The sequence below is a fragment of the Prunus mume genome, linkage group LG6 (genome assembly GCF_029339155.1).
Source record: "Prunus mume cultivar Tortuosa linkage group LG6, ASM2933915v1, whole genome shotgun sequence".
NCBI classification, from domain to species: domain Eukaryota; kingdom Viridiplantae; phylum Streptophyta; class Magnoliopsida; order Rosales; family Rosaceae; genus Prunus; species Prunus mume.
The window spans coordinates 21,141,520-21,156,359 of record NC_142703.1 but is presented as its reverse complement, the minus strand read 5'-3'; the positions used below and the strand labels follow the sequence as shown (position 1 = coordinate 21,156,359).

Below are 14,840 nucleotides of genomic sequence, written 5' to 3'. Positions count from 1 at the left end.
AAGAACATAGATTTAGTTTGTTTCCATGATTCTGAAAAGAGGAAAACAAAAATGCTGAGCTCCAAGTCACATCAACAATTTAAAAGGAAAAAAAAAACTAATTGCATGATTTATTTAATCACAAAAAGCCTACATCAATAGGCTTTCATAAATTTTCATATAATTGTAAATTCATATAATAAAAGAGCAACCAATTAAAGGCCTCATTATAAAAGAAAATCCAACTGCCATGTACACGTACATGGCATAATTATAATTCTCAAATAATATAACTTCGTTTAGATAGTTGAGAAAACTACTAAGAAAAAGATTATAAAGATTTACTACGTAACCAAATCCTAAATCCTAGCATCAACGAAAGTTAGTCAATGCCATCGATCAACCACGGAAGCTACTCCAAATAGGGATAAAAATTCTCTACAGGTGGGAATTGCCTTTGGTAAGTATCGTAGAGACTTCTTTCAAATGCCTTCAAGTTGTACAAGTCGTCTGGATGGATAGTTGATTCATCAATGTATCTAGACTCGCGCAGACTGTCAGGCAACAGTGGCATGGATGAAGCTCTAGCACCAAATGCTTGTGGGTGCCCAATATTTGGATAACTGGTGGGCACTTCATTCATGGGGACTGCTTGTAGTTGGCTATGAATCATGCCATTATGTGATACACCATAAACATTTTGCATGATTGAGTATTTGTTGTCATACCCCACCATAGGATCAAAAAGGGTGCTCATCTCCGTCTCCATCTCCATGCCTTCCCCATTTATAATCTGGGGCTGCGGGGATAGAGGATCCTCGACATGATTTCGAGTTTCACATCTTTTACTGTTCTTATCAACTTTCTTATAGATTCTACAGAGTACCCAATTATCCAACTGCAAACAGCAAAACTTATTTTTGTAAGCATGATGTGGGATATATAGTTAGATTTTCATTATCAATTATATAGAAGGAGAATATGCATACCCTCATGTCATTCTCTCCCCTCTTTCTTCGAACGGGAGAATCCTTGACTCGAAACTCATGCATGATCCAGTTGGTCTTGTCACCCTTTGGAGGTTTCCCTCTGTAAAACACAAGAGCCTTTCTGAATCCAACAAGAGCACCATTAGACCTAACTGCTTTGTCAGCTCCAGTGGCCTTCCAGTATCCATTACCAGCTGCTCTCTTCGGCCGACTACCATTTTTATACTTCCGGTCCCTCGGAGTAAAAAAGTACCATTCAGCCTCTCCATATTTCCTATATTTTTCTGTTAATTAACATAAAAAAAAGAGAGAGCATTACAATATTATAGGTACTTCTCATCATCTATCCTGTGAAAAATATCTAAACACATAGCAAAAGAACATGTTAAAACGCAGCTTTAATCTTAGTGATTATAATGCATATACATTATACAGACTTCATTAATTAGTGTATTAATCTCTGCTGCATGGCACTATTTCACTATATATATAAATTTCTGTGAGATGCACATATGAAACTAAGTTAATAAGAAAAATATCCTAAACCCTAAACCCAACAATCCTACATGAGAAAAACATCCACTCAACGTTAGATCATTATGAAAATCTAATGAAGAATAAGTACATAACCCTAGGGATATTGATACAAAAATTAGTAATGCACAATTTTCCTTTATTGACATGTACCAGCAAGAAATTCCGGATTGTGGCGGTATAGGTTAACTTCAATGATCCGGTTGGGAGGCAAGGGCTGATCCAAGACCTTCTTCTTCAGATAATGCACAACAAGTTCCTCATCGAGAGGGTTGAACCGATAACCGGGCGGGAACGAATCGAAAAACTCATCTTCCTCATTTTTCAGATTGTTATTGAAGCTATTTGACTCATCATCCGAAAGTTCTGCGCCCGCAGACACATTGGTTATCAAAGAATTTCCAGGCTCGTTTGGTTGAGTGAGTTCATGAGTGAGATGAGCTTGAGCATGAGATTGCTTGTTGATGAGGCTATAAGAAGCCACTTGGGAAGTAACAGAAGCCTTGTTATGCGGATGACTTTGTTCAACAGGCTCCATTGTTGGACTCTTTGAGGGAGAAGACACTGGCAGAGACGCAAGCTTGACTCTTCCTCTTTTCTTTGTTGTTGAAAAAATGCGTGGAAGAGTTGTAGTTGAAAACAAATTTAAATAAACAGACTCCGAAATTATTTGAGATAAATCGGGGTTTCGGGTGGGATTGGCCGCCCGAATATGCTTCCGAAATTGAATTTATGATATTCAAAATTGATGATAATTATCAGTTGTTTTAATTGCTGTTTATCTTCTAATTTGAAACCATGTATTTTAATTGGTCGACCTAGCTGCATGATAGGCCATTAATAATTAATTATATTATCTTTGTTTCATGAAGATAACTTACCGAACCCAGCAGTTATATATCTTAGCACATGAAAACCTAATATAATAAATAAATATTAAAAGAAAAGTGGGAGTAAAATAAAATTTTAAATTAATAAATAAAAAGTTGTTAGATTAACATGGAAGATGATATTGTGTTATGAATTAAAAAGTATTAATTAATTAATACCGGATGAGACTTCAAACTAACCTTGGTAACAGAATTCAAAACATGCATGCTGATTATGAGAATTTCTAGATGGATCGTCACACAAGAATTGAACATTTATTTGGAAATAAACACAGTCTTTAAACAAAATACAAAAAGAAAAACTAAACAGGACATATATTAAAGATGTGCGTAAACACCGTCTAAATTAAAATTTTAACAATTTACCAACTAGAGTCCTCTTTCAGTGAATGCGTCGCTCATGTTTACAAATATTCTAACGCTCATAATATTGTACATGGTACACAAATATTGTACTTCACTACCTACAATATTGCGTTACACAAGTACTTCTCATCATCTTAATATTTAGTGCAAATATTATGTGCCACCTAGACTCCTCTCTAAAGTAGTGCATAATATTGTCTACCATAGAGAGCTTTTTTGCTCTTTTGAGTACTGTATGGGAGAAGCTTCCTTTGTTGATACAATGTGACATTTGGTATGCTTTGGAAGATCGAATAAAACTTGTGCAAAACTCTCATACCGCAAAGAATCTCCTACCATGCCATCGTCATAACATGACAGTCTAACCAGTCAAAATAAAATCATCTCATGACATGATAGTCTAACAAGTCAAAATAAAATCAATTGTTCGCATTGATAACTAAAAAATAATAATTAGATTAAAGTTCGGTTTTTTAATTACAATATGCCAAAATTGTGAAATTTTCTTACAGTTTTGACGGGTTCAAGTTGGATTAGAAATTTTGCCACCAATTGATTTTGAAATGAAAAATTCTAAAGGAAAAAAAAAATTGAATTAGAATTCGAACATATCTTAAAATTCTAAAAATTCAGAATATTGAACAACATTAAGTTTGAACTACCTAGTACCTACAACGTTTGACGTTATGTTGAAATAAAAATAGGATTTAATGACCAAGGAGGCAAAGATGGAGTTCTCCTGTGGAGTATAACAACTTTCATTGCATGTGAGCACTAGTCCAACATCACTCAAAGGGAGAACTCCATCAAATCCTTCTATTATAAAGTTCTTGCATGACCTATCTCTTTTTTTTCTCTGGCTTTATGTAAGTATTCTTAACCATTGTGGTTTAAAAGATTTTGAAATATATACTTCCAAAAAATTTCGGAAAATTGCAACAAAATTGAAAGGAAACTTTCAGTCCGAAATTTTGAATTGAATTTAGAACACCTTAATTAGAATTCGATGAGTCCAAAAATCAAGCCTAGTTTTAACACATGGCTATTCTATGACCTGTTCTGCGAGGAAAATTTGTTCTCATGAAAGTTCTTGTGGCAAGGAAAATAGCTCAATTGTTTTTTGGGAGATTCACTATAATACCCAATATAGGAGCCCAAATTATACATAAATAAAAAACCCTATATGAAATGGATTTTATAAACATACCCAAAGCCCATTTACTACATAAGGGCTTTTAACTTCTTTTACATTACAAAACTGCAATTGATTTCTTAAATCAAACCCAACCCAAAAACCTCATAAAAAAGCTCAAAATACTCAATGGGGCATCAAAGTAATTTAAAAATTAAAATTAAATTCAATAAGGCCGGCTGTCATTTTTTGGGTTTATTTTGAGTTTGTTTATAGAAATTAAATAGTGTAAGGTTTATTTATAGTTTTAGTGCTAAGAATAGATATATTACTAAATATCTCTTGTTTTTTTATGCTTAAAGGTCAATTTCGAGCTCAAGATTTAAAAGAAATACGCGCAAAAATCCCAAATTATGTATTAAAAAAATGCCAGAAAATAAAGAACACATCGAAATTACAGTACAAGAAATACAGGGAGATCACTATTAATATCAAAGAGAATAAAAGTTCCATGAATACACTCGACTTTCAGTAATCCAATATCTTATTCAATAGTTAATTTCTTCTGTATTCTGCAGACACGTGGGTAAATATATAGGAATCAACAAGCTGGAGACTAAGTCCGGTTTTTCTGTTTTGGGTCCAAGTAGACTAAGTCACTAAACCAAAAACACCAACCGAAACATAGCACAGACCGAATTTATTGCAAAGACCCTCACAGTACTGAAACAAGAAGACTCAGAAATCGACAAAATTCTTTTCCTTCAGGCTTTCAACTGTTTCCTTGAGGCTAACCTCTAATGGAATGAATTCAACACCCAACTTCTTTGCCTTCTCCTTGGACACCTGATATGTTGGCACAAAAGGCTTATCATCCGCACACCTGGAAATACCATTTGAAAGGAAAAATTACAAAGTTAATTTCCATGAAACTAGCATAGGAAAACAACAGGAAACTGAGAGAGAGAGAGAGAGAGAGAGAGAGAGAGAGAGAGAGAGTTTGGCATCGACATGCACTATCAAGCAAAATAACAGGTCATGCTCGGTATGTTCTTTGCTTTTGTAATAAATAAAAAATAGAGGAAGTTGTGAACCTGCAGATTGCAATAAATGAGGGAGTACAAACAAGTCGGCCAACAAAGAGTCTTCTACATTATCTGTAATTTCTATTGGCTTAAGCCCCTTTATATGGTGAATTTTTTTAGCAACAGTTCCGTGTACTACAATCATGAGCACTTAGTTGCATAATCTTTGCGATACTAATTGAAGAGCATCTATAGGCTGACAAAGTGCAGCAACTTCAACTTCACATGAAATTGAACTAAGAGGCCAGATGATGATAGCTAGCTTTCCCAGTTATGACATTTGTTTCCTAGGCAGTCTAGTTGTATTTTAGCGTGACTGAAAGGTTAGAAGGATGCAAAATGAGGATCATATATTGTAGTTCTGAACCACAATCTATACTCATTTTGAATACAAAATAACCACTAAAACCAAAATACACCAGAAAAGTGTGAAAAACAGCAATGCTGAGTTTAGTTATAAAGGCGATTTGAATTTAAAAGAAAACAAATAATTAATCACTATCAGAATCATGGGACAGTGTTAATGTGGAAATTATCTATTGCCAATCACAAAGCTATACCAAAATTTAAATTGTGTAGGAAACAAAGACTTACTTCTCTGGAAGTTGCAAACCAGGGTACAGCTCCTGTAAAATTCTCACAACTTCCGAGAAGTGTGCAACTCTCTCAACCAAACAATATCTGCCACTAGCTGAAGGAATCTCAAATGCTTGAATATGTGCATTGGCAACATCTTTAACATTAATCCATCCAAAACTTGCATTGGGAAATGTTCGAGCTCCTACATCAAACAAAGTAAAGAAACATTCAGGTACTTCACGGAGAAAGAAAGCACCGAGTGTTAGACAAATAAAAGGAACCATAGAGCAGCATCTTGACTCAATATGAAGAAATATCCTAATTTAAAATAATTATCTAATGTTTTCATGCAGACATTTTTCCAATCATGTTAAGCAGGAAACATTTTACTTGTTGAAATCAAGAAATACCAGATACAACAATGAAGAAATGTTACCCTTAATAACATTCAAAACTGCTGCAGCACTTGTATTAAGTGTTGGCTGTAACAGAGGACCAATCACCATTGCAGGGTTAATTGTAACCATGTCAATACCCTTCTCCTTTACAAATTTCCAGGCAGCGTCCTCAGCCAAAGTCTTTGAAAGCACATACCATAGCTGGAGAAAATTAAGGGAACATAAAAAGAAATGAAAATATGTTTTGTTACAATAGTAAAGATACCATATTTTATTGAATGCACAGGCCAAAAAAATTAATCTTTGACAAAGCATTTAAAGTCTTAAAGGCTTGACATGATATTGTCTGGTGAACAACATCATTAAACATGAAGCAACTGAGAATGGCTTAAAGGACACAACATGTTTGGTGACTACATTACAATTATGGGCATGGGAACCCCTCAATCACAAAAAGCCAAAAACAAAAAAAAACAAAAAAACAAAACAAAACCTTGGTTTTAGCAACTTAATAAAATAACATGAAATCTTAAGTAACCATAAAGCACTGAAGAAATTTCATTTCTAAAACGCAAGTCAGAGCAACTTTTAAGTTTTCAGAGTTTATAATAAAAGCACATAAAAAGTTAACATCACAAATTGAGAGATTAAGATGGCAAGATATTGCCACATACAAGCAACTTTCATGTTCACCATACATGCTTTCTGAACTTACAATAAGGAAACTGGAAATTTCTCCCAAAAAGTGTTCTATGGTACTGAAATCCTATTGGGTAAGAAGGAAGAGAAGATTGTGTTCTCTTCCCAGGCACAATTAATTAGGCCCCTGCAAACCATCTTGTCAGTAATTTCACGTACACACATATGAATACATATGTACTAACCTATAAATAATTCACAAGGTTAAATATTTTAGAAAATATACTTAAACTACAACTTGGTTTTAGAAAATGTGCATGGGAAAAAGGAACCGGCTTCTCTTGTCACTTAAAACATTTCCTATCTTCTTCTTCATTGCTAAACTTTCATCATCCATTAACAAATCCATTGTTCATTCATGAACAAGCAGACTTGCAATCATATTATTTTGGTTTGGTCAACTCTCAGGAAATCAAAACTAAATTTAGCTGATATACTACCATTACAATGTAACGACTCAAAGTGCATCACCATATTTTATTTTCAAAAGAGTATGAATAATGATGATAGCACATGCATACCTTTGATTCCTTACAAAAATCTGCATCAGTAAACCAAGTCTCATCAACAACTACATCAGGAGTTCGAGGTTTTCCATTATATGCAACTGCAGCTATAGAAGATGTCAAGACCACCCGTCTGATAGACTGGGATTTCGCACACGAATTAAGAACATTAAGGGTTCCCTTTACTGCAGGGTCAAGTAGTTCTGCCTGAAATGAGGCAACAACTATTTAACAGTTAGAAGCCATACAACCACCCCTATTATTAGCACCAAAAAAAAAAAAAACAATCTAGTGTTATTATTATATGAAAAAAGGGTCCTGCATTTTAAGGTTGAATTCAAAAAGCTATCAAAAATCAATTAAGGAATGCGAAAGACAATTGCTATAATCCTAATCTTGACAACTTAACCTGTGCATTGCGCTTTGCCGAGAAAACAAAGAACTCGTGCGGTGCATGTACAGGCAGCAAAAATTGGACACTCACGATTGTTCCTAACATTTCTAGTGCATCATTCTATGTTTTCAACAAGTAGATACATGATGGTGAACTTATACTTATGTACTTAATGTGTGCTTTAGTAGTGACTTTTATAGATTGGAAGAGATTAATCTTAATCTAAGAGAAAAAATGGGTGACACAAAAATGAATAGGCTACATCTACTAGTTTCTTGTCCACCAACATAGACTTAAACATCCCAAGAGAATTCTTTTGGCCATGAATATCATGAAATAAAATTTCGGAATCATAACTTGATCATGTACATTGAAGGAAAAAAATAGCATATGCTATTGCAACAGTAATGGATTTATCAAGCAAACATATTTGATTGCATTAACATGATGAGTTGGAACTAATTATATGTATCCACTTTTTCCCAACAGCCAATGCTCTAATCCCTTGATTTCTGAAGGAGATATTGAAAATTACATGGCTCTTTGGTAATTTAAAATTTTTATAACCTAAAAAGAGATCCTTAGTACCTTTATTAACAAAACAGAAATCGGAAGCACATGCAAAAACTATCTAATATTCATAAAGGAAGGGTACAAGTTGATGAACCTTTGGATCTGTGACATCATGATAAAAGGGAGAAGCAGTATGGAAAACCCCTTCACAACCGTCAACAGCAGAGTCAAAAGAACCTTCCTCCAATAGATTTGCTTTGAAGAGTTGAAGTCTCTCTTGAGCTCCATCAAGCCCGAGCAAGTGCTCTGTCTTAGTTGGATCATCTATGTGAAAAATGAAAAATGAACTCAGTAAATCATTCTCTTAATACTAGCCGCATCTATTAAATTACGGAGTTGATCCAAAAATTAAAACTATTCTGAGAACTCATTGACGGAAACAATGAAAACGCAAGACTCATCAATCTAGAGCATACAAGTTGTCCTGGGAGATAAAAGAAAAAGGGGAAAAAATGTATAATGCTACTTCTATGTATATACAGGAATAAGATTGCATTCAGTGTTAGGATAATGTAAAATAGGATCCGAATTTATAAACAAATGTCAAAGCTTAGAGACACATCTGTATTTGCAATAATGGACATTACGTATCTACGTACTTATACATGCATTATTTTTCTGTCAAAATTAAATGATAATGGCACAGATAGGAGTAATAAAACATTAAATCATTCATATGACAGGGCAGAAAACATCCCAGAAAAGGAGAATAAGCGTTGCCTGAAGAAATACATGTAAATTAGAAGGATCAATACCACCCACAATTTGATGTCAGAATCAAGTTATGCCTGTCATTTTATATGAAACATGCATTTAACGTGATCCTACCTGAAACCAACAAACATTTTATTGGTTAAGCACCCAAATAAGTTTTTATAGTGACGTTACCTGTCCTTTGAAACCAATTCTACCACAGAAACAGAAATATGTCATGACCCATGGGTAGAACTTGCCATTGCTAAACCAGTTTGCAAGGGTAGGATGCCCAAGAGCCTACAAAGATATTTTCTCCATAAAACGTATGACATTTGGCACATGTCAACCTAACACTCTTCCGCACCCCACCTCCTCATCAGCCCACTCATACACTGGCCAGAAAAGCTCAACGGTAACTCTTAAATTCCATTGAGGTGGCTTTCACTCACCTACTCCCCTGATAGCTCGATTGTAGCCATTTCCAAGTGGGGTTCATGCTCCTACCATCTACCTACCAGTATACAATGACTTGATATTATGTTCATAAATAATACCATACCAAATATCACTGTGAAATCCTATGCCAAATATCCTGCCCCATGGGTAGAACTTAGCCTTGCAAATCTAGCTTACAAGGAAACAGTGCCCAAGAGCTCATATGTGGGACATTTAGGACATAATAAAATAATCATCTCTTCTAGTTTTTTTTTTTTATAAAGATTTTAACTTCAACAAAAACTAAAAGCCTGCAAAACAGTTAAATCCTGCGGTTGAACCTGCAAAAAGCATGAACAATGGATACAAGGCCAACAGGACAGCACTACACGTCCACAGAACAGGAATAGAAAGGATGGAAACTTTTCAGCTCGTCCTGAATACATTTAATTTAAACCAATGTTTTATCGAGCTTCCAAAATTAGAGTACTTCATCTGTTTCTACAATAAAGTATTAAGGGTTCTTTTAGTATCAAACTGAAATTAACATGTATAATCATGAAGGCAAACGAGAAAAAAAAGCAAATCCTTCATTGAAGGTTGAATATCATGCACAAACAAGGGCAAATGTACATGAAAGAGAAAACCCAGATAGCCATTCGGCCCCATTTCCATGACTCGACTTCTCCATTCATTCCTGACGTAGCTAATAACGTAAAGCCTTAATCAATATACGAAAATAAAACCCATAAAAGCTTAAAGCACATGTCTAAGATGCGATTGCATTACTTCCACACCTCAAAGAGATAAAGAATCTGACCCATCAAACCAATACCCACAACCAGCTTCTCAAAAGCGTAGATAACCATCAAATTTTCAATCAAGATGAAGAATAATCAATTATAACAATAATCTGAAATCTGTATGCCCCAACATTGCATTCATTAATCTAAATCACAAGCATCAAAAGATCAGAAACCATAACGAACAAGAAAAACCAAAACTTATGAAGACCAAAAAGAAGGGGAAATGTACTGACTTGGGTCGCGAACAGAGGCCTTGACAGTGTAACCGCCTTGAAGAAGAAGCTTCACGAGCCATGAAGCAATGTAACCGGACGCACCGGTGACGCAGACGACCTTACCAGCCCCGCTGCTCATTTTCTGTAGTCTGTGCCTCCTACTCTGGACTCTGAAGATTGGGCTCGGTTTACGTTTCAGAGTTTGGAAATTGGAAGCTCCTTTTATAAATCAAATCTTTGACCGTTTCTGAATGGATGCGTAATGGCTTTTGTAGCTGAATGGATGCGTAATGGCTTTTGTAGCTGAATGGTTGCGTCACGGCATTCGTAGCTGATGATGATTATGCTGTGATTCACTCATTTTAGGATACCAAAATTACCCTTTGCAAAAAGAAAAAAAAAGGAAGGAGATTACCAAATTACTGGGTTTTTTTGTTTTTGTTTTTTATACATATTTTTCTCTTTTAGATTAAAAAGTAAATTTATGTTATAGCCACAAAAACCCATAATCCTATATACTCACACATGTTGCGCTCTTACGTTATATAAATATGAGTTATCCAAACATTAAGCTCAAGTGACCTCCGACCAAAAAAAAATTAAAAAAAACAAAAAAAACAAAAACAAAAAGTGAAGAGGCTTGTTGACAACCTAGACTTGTCTATGAGCCTACTCTGGACTCTGGATTTGTGAATTGGAATTGGAAGTTTCTTTAAATTTCTGACGCCATCCCCAATGGAGCCTTAAATGGGGCTCAAACTTCTTGAAGCTCTAAATTTGTGGACTCAAATAGAGCCCCTAGAGTCTAAGAGGGTCCCTCATTTTGAAAAGTTGCAGCATGCATCAGGTTTTGATACCAACTCTAATAGAGCCATGACCCATCAGATTGGTGCCTCATCTCTATTGTAGAGTTGACATAAGTTAAGATATAAAGTTGGTTTCCTAGCATGACCCTTTGTTTAATGTCTTTTTCTAACAGCAACCAAAAAAAGGGCTTTGTCTAACCCTTTTGTTTTTGTTTTCTATTTTCTTCTTCTTCTTTTTTTTCTTTTTTTGGTCTGATATTTCCTTCTCTCTCTCTTTTTTTACTTTCTTTTTGCTTTCAATTGTTATAATTTACCTTTAGAATTACTACTTCAATTTTTCTATGTTTCTTTTAATTTTTGTTAATTATAAATGGGGTAGAAATGTTGATTTTTGATTTTTAAATTATAATTTATCTTTAGAATTACTACTCCAGATTTTGATTTTTTTAATTTTTTTTTATTTTATTTTTTTGTAGAAATGCTCATTATAAAAAATCTAGCATGACATAAACATACAATAAAACAAAGAAAGTTAATAACAACAAAAATTAACACGTAAAAAAAATTATATCATAAAAAAAAAATTCATATAGAGTCTCGGATGTAGAGCCCTCCATTGTGAGAAAGATACTTTTAGATCACAAAATATTCTAACGGGGCTTTAAATGGATCTCTCTACACATTTTTAGAGGCCCATTAGAGACTATGATTGGGGATGCCCTGAATGGATGTGTCATGGCATTTTGTAGCTGAATTGATTCATGGCATTCATAGCTGCTGATTATGGTTTTTGCCACAAGATTAGGAAAACAAAAAAGAAGAAAGGAATGAAATTACCAAATTACTGGGTCTTTTTTTTTTATCTTTTTCTCTTTAAATACTTGTTCTCTTTTTTTTTCATTTTTTTTATACAAGCGATAATCTATTTTAATGTAAACTACGAGGAGGGGGATTCGAACTTGGGTGCAGAGTGAGGAACACATCCTCTTGGCTACATCCATATTTTCTATTTATTGTCCTTTAGATAAAATAAAATATGTAATCCTACCCTCATACTAAGTTGTCACCAAGTCATTGGCTTTGGCTAGTTGTTTCCCTCTTTTTAGTCGAGGTGATCGATGAAAGAAACTATTGGTCATTCTTCTCTTGGATTGTGTACACGTGCCATCACCAAGCCACTAATTGGCTTGATTGGAAAACATTGGATTGTTGTTTTCGTGCTTCTGACTTCTAACCAGCCAATTGATCGACCAAGCAAGGAACCTCTTCTTGGCCTAAGTTCTTTCACTTCCTCAAGGTCGAGGATGGTTAGGTTTCATATGAGTATTTTTAGTATTTTTTAAAGAATTTCATGATAAAGACGCAAATTTAATTAAAAGGCGATTACACTAACGAGAACGAAGAACTGATCTAGTCTACTTGCTTGGAAAATAAAACCTAGTCTAGGGATAGAAAAGTGAAAGATAAAAAATAGTTTTTTCTATCTGAAGTCGGGTCTTCCTCCCTTCGTTTGATGAGGTTTATATAGGGGCATCCATCAACCCATAGATTAGCCATCAAATGGCTTGAAGGTCAACTTTGTTCAAAATCTTTCCTTGTGTGGCTTCCTAAATCTGTAGAATTGAATTGAATGAGATTCTTGGATTATAAATCTAATCACTTGATTCTCTCCTCCTTAGGAATGTTCCGGATTGACATCAATTTCTTTGATTGCTTTCCTTAGATGGATCTCGTGATTTGAAATGACAATGTTTACAATGTTTACAACAACATTGAAAGTGGTATTTCCCGTGGCTTCCAAGGTTGGTCCTTACCTGAATGTTGAGCATTATATTGTACAAAGGCTAGAGATCTTCTAATGTGTCAAACCCTAGTAGTTCTGCACTTTGCTTGGACTTTTCCCTTTTTGCAAAGTCTTCCCTTTGCTTTTCACAAGACTTTTCCCTTTTTACAAAGTCTTCCCCTATTCAGTCTTCTTAGTGAAGTAATTTGAAAACTGGATGGTCCAATAGGTGCTCGACAAAAGAAATTGATACCCAACATCTCCATGTAGCTAGCTTTGCTAGGGCTTCCTTCATTGGCAAAAGACTAGTTCTACTTTTTTTCCTTTTTTATTTCCAAAAGTTTGTTAGGGTAAGATTCATGCCAGCAAGATATTAAACATTTTTTACTTCCTTAATGGGATTTTGGGTTTTGAACTAGTTTAGTTGCTTTTTATTGGGTTTTGGTTTGAGTTTGGGAAGGTTTAGTTGGTTTGTAAATGGACATTAACTTTCTTTGATGCTTACTCATATGGTTGAGCTCTAGCAAATGAGCTTGAGTTTTGGTGTAGCCCAAAACCTCCATTCTCTAAGTCTACCAAGGGCCTAGTGAACCCCTATCACCATCCACATCACTGCCTACTCAGTAAACCCTAAGAGTTTATGTGACTTGAGCCTACGTGAGCTTGTTGGATGGTTTGTCACAAAACGAAGCCGCTTGGTATTGCAAGGATGTATGCAAGCGTGTGTTTACCATGCTTTGGCGACGTATGGGAGGCTTGGAAGCTTGAAGTGCAGTGGCCACAAGTTTATATTGCAAAGGCTAAAAGCTTGTATGTGCTTATGCTTGGCAGAAGAGTGGGCTTAAAGTGCATGAACTTGATACGAATTTGATCATCACATAGCTTAGATTTTTGATAGAATCTTCCTCATGGGCTTGGTGTGCATGAAATTTGTAAATCATACAAGTTTAGTGTGATATCCCCACGTGTCGAATTAGAGTCACACTTGGCATGGCATGACTATGAAAGCTTGCATAGTCAATTCTTGAAGTTACATTACGTGCCAGTTTGGCATTACTTATTTGGGGTGATAAGTGATTTTTTTAAAATTTTGGGAAGCCCAACCCGTTTGATAAACTATGATAAAATCACTTATTGTTAAAAATTATTGTGAGAGAAAGCTATAAGGGAAAACTGCTAATGAGGTGCTTTCATTTTCTAATTATGCAAGAACCAGTTTCGAAGAGACTGGGTTTAATGATTATGCGGCAATCATTTTCTGATTATGTACGAATCAGTACCAACAACGCTTTTAACAGAAATTTTACCAAACGCCAATCTGCTTTATCTCACATCCTGATTTCTCTCACAAAAATTTGACAGAATTATTTTCATAGTACAGCAATGCGAAACTAGCCTTACGTGTTTGAGATGCATGCGTGTGTCCAAGCTAAGGTTTTCTGGTAGCAAAGTAATACATTGGGCCTTGAATATATTTGGAGCTTTCTTAAATTGTTTCGGCCTTAATAGGATGCATCGAACGAATAGTCCTTTGAAGCCTCAACACCCTTAGTTTAGGTGCCTAGTCTTTTCACTGTGGTATTATCGATTTGCTTTTTCATTAGTGAAAATATGGATTTATATGCATGTGTTGAGGCCCAAAATATCCATCGTTCGACCCAAATACATTCTTGGCCCAATGCAATACCTTATCAAAAAGAAATCCGATTTGGACACGCAAAAGTTCGTCATATACACTTTGCATACATGTCATGCCAAGCAAATAAGCAACATGCCACGCTACAAGCTTAAGTGGGTCCAAGCCACGTAAGATGCCAGAGGCTTGCTTAAGTGGGTTGTGATATAGATGGTAACAAGTTGTCATGAGGCCCATTGATGGTTCGAGAAATGAAGGTTCCGGGTTGCTTGGGAGCCTCGGAACCCAAGCTCATTTCTTAGGCCCAAATATATTGGTGATCACAAAAGGGAAAATAAC

General features: G+C 35.2%; 2 protein-coding genes across 2 annotated transcripts; both read right to left on the bottom strand.

The window, feature by feature from the left end:
- Window positions 1-148: 148 nt before the first annotated feature.
- On the bottom strand, window positions 149-2,077 carry LOC148916414 (NAC domain-containing protein JA2-like). The gene is made up of 3 exons (XM_089054629.1): window positions 1,656-2,077; window positions 969-1,252; window positions 149-877 (listed from the first exon to the last, which is right to left on the bottom strand). Exons 1-3 carry the CDS (start codon window positions 2,038-2,040, stop codon window positions 392-394), a joined length of 1,155 nt encoding a protein of 384 aa, XP_088910755.1. The 5' UTR covers window positions 2,041-2,077; the 3' UTR covers window positions 149-391.
- A 2,267-nt stretch (window positions 2,078-4,344) lies between these two features.
- On the bottom strand, window positions 4,345-10,591 carry LOC148916413 (NAD(P)-binding Rossmann-fold superfamily protein). Its single transcript, XM_089054517.1, has 6 exons — window positions 10,295-10,591; window positions 8,219-8,388; window positions 7,173-7,364; window positions 5,991-6,153; window positions 5,570-5,756; window positions 4,345-4,773 (listed from the first exon to the last, which is right to left on the bottom strand). The coding sequence occupies exons 1-6, from the start codon at window positions 10,413-10,415 to the stop codon at window positions 4,629-4,631; spliced, it is 978 nt and encodes a 325-aa protein (XP_088910643.1). The 5' UTR covers window positions 10,416-10,591; the 3' UTR covers window positions 4,345-4,628.
- Between the last annotated feature and the right edge of the window lie 4,249 nt (window positions 10,592-14,840).

Coding starts and splice junctions, on each gene's coding strand:
- LOC148916413 (XM_089054517.1), bottom strand. CDS start 10,415: ATGAGCAGCGGGGCTGGTAAGGTCGTCTGCGTCACCGGTGCGTCCGGT. Junction 6,154..7,172: donor ATTTTTGTAAGGAATCAAAG/GTATGCATGTGC, acceptor AATTTTCTCCAG/CTATGGTATGTGCTTTCAAA. Junction 4,774..5,569: donor GGTTTGCAACTTCCAGAGAA/GTAAGTCTTTGT, acceptor TGGTATTTCCAG/GTGTGCGGATGATAAGCCTT.
- LOC148916414 (XM_089054629.1), bottom strand. CDS start 2,040: ATGGAGCCTGTTGAACAAAGTCATCCGCATAACAAGGCTTCTGTTACT. Junction 1,253..1,655: donor CAATCCGGAATTTCTTGCTG/GTACATGTCAAT, acceptor GTTAATTAACAG/AAAAATATAGGAAATATGGA. Junction 878..968: donor GGGGAGAGAATGACATGAGG/GTATGCATATTC, acceptor TGCTGTTTGCAG/TTGGATAATTGGGTACTCTG.